Source organism: Babylonia areolata, chromosome 28 (genome assembly GCF_041734735.1).
Source record: "Babylonia areolata isolate BAREFJ2019XMU chromosome 28, ASM4173473v1, whole genome shotgun sequence".
In the NCBI taxonomy this organism is placed as follows: Eukaryota; Metazoa; Mollusca; class Gastropoda; order Neogastropoda; family Buccinidae; genus Babylonia; species Babylonia areolata.
In genome coordinates, this window is record NC_134903.1 from 12926946 (window position 1) to 12931826 (window position 4881).

Genomic DNA, 4881 nt, shown 5'->3' on the forward strand with positions numbered 1-4881 from the left:
AGCATTTGTAAACATATTTTGTGCAGGTTTTTAGTGAACATCGTGGTTCGAAATGTATGCTGTTTCAATATGTATACAGTGACATTGATCCTGACTTGATTGTTGTGATTGAAATGATATGTCAATGTTTTAGCGAACAGCTTAGCTGAAGATGATCGCTAAATGGAGAGTAAAGATTCCTAGATGGAAAAAACAAGGTTGCAGAGACTGTAATACTCAAAGTGTTCAAATGTGTACAGACTGCTGTTACAACTCTGACTAACCATTGTATGGTTATTAATCCACAAATAATGACTGGCACAGCTATTAACTAACTCCCTAACAAGGCATAGCACTGCTATACATCCATTAACAAAACAAACAACTGCACAACTATTAATCGCAACTGATGAATCATAGTAGGTCTGAAGCCCATAAGAAATTATTGCACGCATATCAGTCTCATAATAATTGGTCGCACAGATATTATTCCAAGATCCCCAACAAATCATAGCACGTATGATAATTCCCTGACGAACCATCGCACAACAATTTATTCGAAAGTTCCGAACAAACCATTGCACGGATATCAATCCACTGACAAACCATTGGGTAGCTGCTATTCCAAAATCCCTAACAAATATGATGGCACGGATAATAATCCCTCGACAACGCATTACACAGATATTATTCCAAAGTTCCAAACAAATCATTCCACGGGTATTAATCCCCTACCAAAGCATTGTACAACTATCATTCCCAGGTCCCTGACAAAGCATTGCACAGATAGAGTTAACCTCTAAAGAACCATTGCACAAGACATTGTCGAGAAGCAAAGCTTCCATAGCTAATGTCTGATTCTTGCTGAACAGAAACTCGACTGAAAATGTGGAGTGGGTTGGAGATCAGGGGTTGTTACCATTGCTTACACGCCACAACCATCCCCTACCCTCCCCCTCAAGCCACCACCACCACCACCACCACCAGTAACACCAACAACTACAGCAACCTACGTGTAAGTGACACTCTGGTAAACCAGTTTGCCAGCCAGCTTGGGCAACGTGATGGAAACGTCAGTACCGTCCTCTGTCGCTATCACCATCAGTTCAGCATCTTTCTCGTAGGTCACGGCATAATATTCTTTGCCCAGCACGTCGACAGGCAATGCGACGTAAGCTTCTGTGGAGTACCATTCCAGGTTGACCCCGTACACGGACACTTCCTTATTGGCTTGGATGTAGATCCCTTTAATTGACTGGTTACAGAGACACAGAGAGAGACAAGAGACAAACATGAATGATTGGAATGAACGATAGAAGTAACGGATAATAGGATATGATATGAATAATCATACAGCGTCTATCCTCAGTCATAGACCAAACTAATAATATGATATGATGTGAAGCGTCCATCCTCAGTCATAGAGCAAACTATAATGTGATTTTATGATATGACGCGTCTATCCTCAGTCATAGACCAAACTGATAATATGATGGGATATGAATTCCTATAAAGTGTCAGGACTGAGACAGCGCTAAGCGCCAAATGTAGTGTGGTTGTTGCCAAGTTAGGCAGCGAGTGCAAGAGTCTAGATCTGTAAATAGACTTGTATATAACCAATCAGCTGTAGTGTATTTTAACCAATCAGAATGTAAGGTGGGTGAACGGTCACCGGAAGTTCATTCCCAGATTCGCTGACATAGCTTTGCCCCTCACCAACTTGACGAAGGGCGGAGAACCCAGGAAGGTGAGATGGACGGACGAATGCCAGGAAGCATTTGATGCGCTGAAGGACAAGTTATGCTCTGCGCCAGTGTGTAGGTTACCAGTGGCCAACAAGCCATTTGTCCTACAGACAGATGCGTCGGAAACTTGTGTAGGGGCCATCCTTCTGCAGGTTCATGACGGAGAGATGCATCCAGTGGCGTGTGCAAGCAAGAAGTTACTCCCGGCTGAAAAGAACTACCCCATCATTGAAAAGGAGTGTTTGGCACTGGTATGGGGAGTCACCAAGTTTGCCCGCTACCTGTATGGGATAGAGTTCGTGGTCCAGACAGACCACTCACCACTCCAACACCTGGAGAGAGTCAAGTCGGCAAGTGGGAGAGTGATGCGCTGGGCCTTGCAGCTCCAACCCTTTCAATTCAGGGTTGAAGCGATCCCAGGAAGCCAGAACGCAGTAGCAGACTATCTCAGCCGATATGGGTTGTGATTGTACTGTTGCAAAGGCGTGCTGATGGATGGATACTATTGTGATTGTACCTGTCCATTTTGTGGTACCAGTAGAAGGGTTGGTACCGTAGGAGGGGGGTGAGTTATATCAGTACGTAGTGACAGCGCTGTCTACTTGCTGTACGTCTGGTACGATGTCAAAGGTGTTGATATCGTAGGAGGGGGGTATGTCAGGACTGAGACAGCACTAAGCGCCAAATGTAGTGTGGTTGTTGTCAAGTTAGGCAGCGAGTGCAAGAGTCTAGATCTGTAAATAGACTTGTATATAACCAATAAAGATGTAGTGTATTTTAACCAATCAGAATGTAAGGTGGGTGAACGGTCATCCAATCAGCTGTAGTGTATTTTAACCAATCAGCTGTAGTACATTTTAACCAGAGAGTTCTACGTGGGGGTAGTTAAGAGAGACACCTATGTGTGTGCTCCCTGCGGAAGGCAGGCGTTGTTTTTTGCTCCATGTTTTTTGGATGTGACTTAGTGCATGGTGGTACTGTGTGCTAGGGACTTCAGTCCAGAGGTGATGGACTATTCCTTGTTTTCCTTGTGCCTGAAGCACTTGTTAGAAGTGTGCTGAAGGATTGTATTGTTTGTTTTGGGACTGGGGTACTAGCATTGCTGTGGGTGAGCTACATCTTGCGTTACTAAGCTTAGTACAACGTTGCTGTGCGGCGAAGAACGGTGTTATTCCTTTGTCACCAGTGACTGTGAAGTACGGGGTGTGAGCCAGTTCCCTTTTGTGTTCGTCGTCCTGGGAAAGCATGGCCAGCGGGCGTCGGAGGACGTTGGATACGTGAAATTCCCATTGTGCATCTCCGTTCCTGTACATAGTCCCATAACCTTTTCTTCTGGCTGGATCCGCCTAATCATATTTTGTTTTACTGTTTAGATCTATCCCACCCCTGTACATTCTCCCTGTGTGAGTGGTCCGACGTGTGGTAGGGGAAGCTGAGTGTAGGTTCTCGGACAGGGGGAGAGCGGAACGTTGGTTATCCACGTGTGGGGGAGCTGCGGTTGCCGGAGGAGGCGGACTTCGGACTTCACCCCGAGGTCGACGAGGCAGGAGCCTGGAACGCTCGTGGTGAAGTGTCCCAGCACGAGCGTGCTCTTCGACGAGAGGAGGGAAAAGGTGGTGGCCGTCAGCGCGACGCGTCGATTTGTTGCTGCTGAAGATGTGGAGGCATTGTTTGTGTAGTGCGTGTGTCAAGTCATAACAGAGACGTGAGATTCCAGCGTGTGTGGTGTAGTGCACCATGAGGAGTTCGTGACGTCAGAGAGTTCTTCGTAAGTACTGTGTTAAATAACTAGGCCTGAACGTGCCTTGAGGTTGTCGGGAACTCCAGGGGATGATTCGTACCGATCATAAGAATGTCTTTTGCTCTTGTTGTACTATAACCTTTGCATGCTAGATTGTGAATGTTCTTTGATTGGTGACCTATGTATGTGGTGGTCGAGAGGTTATCGACCAGGCATTGAGATTGTGGCTCGCAGGATTGCGTGGAAAGATTGTGGGTTTAGTTGGAGTGTGCTGAAGTTACCATTACGTCGGAAGCGAACGAGAAGGCTGAGTGTTGAGTGTGTGATTAAGTGGGCTGTGCACGTGTTGTATTAAGGGAAATAAAAGGTTAAATTGCTGTTAAGTGTTATGTCGTGTTATTTTGTGTCTGTAGCTGGCGAATGTGGTGAAAGTTCTTCGTCACAAGTGTTTATTTTGTTGTTGTGATTGTTGGTGGGAGCCAGCCTTTAATTTTATTATTTACTGCCTACCACTCCAGGTCGTCAAGACCTGACATATAGCGTCTACCCTCAGTCATTTACCAAACTATAATATGATATGATATGAATACTTACATATAGTCTATTCTCAGTCATACAGCATACAGACCAAACGATGTACGCTTTACAAACACGGGGTCATCTGCACAACAGGCTGTCTACATTGGTAGAGCCGACTGACCACTCCAGAAGGGCACTCACCTTTCGTTTACTGTTCAGCCAGGTTTCAGTAATGCATGCACACACACGGAGGAAGCAACGAAAGAATGAATGGACAGAGGAAAGAACGGGAAATAAACGAACGTAAAAAAAAGAAGAAAAAAAAAGAAGAAAACAACACAACTTAGAGAACCAATACCATATGAACGAACAAACGAATGAATGAATGATTTGTTAATGACATGACAGGTCGACGCCCTTTCCAGGCGCACAAAACAAAGAAGCTAACAATCCTGTCCAGATAAACCGAGTGTACTGAGTGAAATAACAATCGACATTATCAACAACTTCCGTCTGCTGCCCTCACACACATACTGCGCCCAAACCACCCTTATCCTCTCTGCCACACCACAACTAACGATTGTCAGTCGTGTCCGACTATGACCATCAGAACAGCAGAGAAGGCAACTGTGTTCCGACTATTTGGGCTAGAATTTGATTACAGTGGAGAGTGTCTTGCCCAAGCTACATCCCCACTCTCTCGGCCAAGAGGGTTTTAGGACAGTCGGCGTTGGGATGGTTCCCAAAGGCCAGCTAGCCCCCAAGGCTGCAGCACTAAGAGCCAGTACAACTTTGCCTCCTAGTTTGAGATTGATAGTCCTTAACAAACGACTAAGCTGTAAATGATTTCCCACCAATGGAAGCCTTGTAAATTGACCGCATTCTAAACCACCTTGC

General features: G+C 45.5%; 1 protein-coding gene across 1 annotated transcript in view; it reads right to left on the reverse strand.

The window, feature by feature from the left end:
• Positions 1 to 988: 988 nt before the first annotated feature.
• LOC143301796 (IgGFc-binding protein-like) overlaps positions 989 to 4881 on the reverse strand; it is a 10773-nt gene continuing 6880 nt past the window's right edge. Inside the window, exon 5 of the mRNA XM_076616188.1 lies at positions 989 to 1234. Within this exon, the coding sequence (XP_076472303.1) occupies positions 989 to 1234 (246 nt within the window). The remainder of the gene's footprint in view (positions 1235 to 4881) is intronic.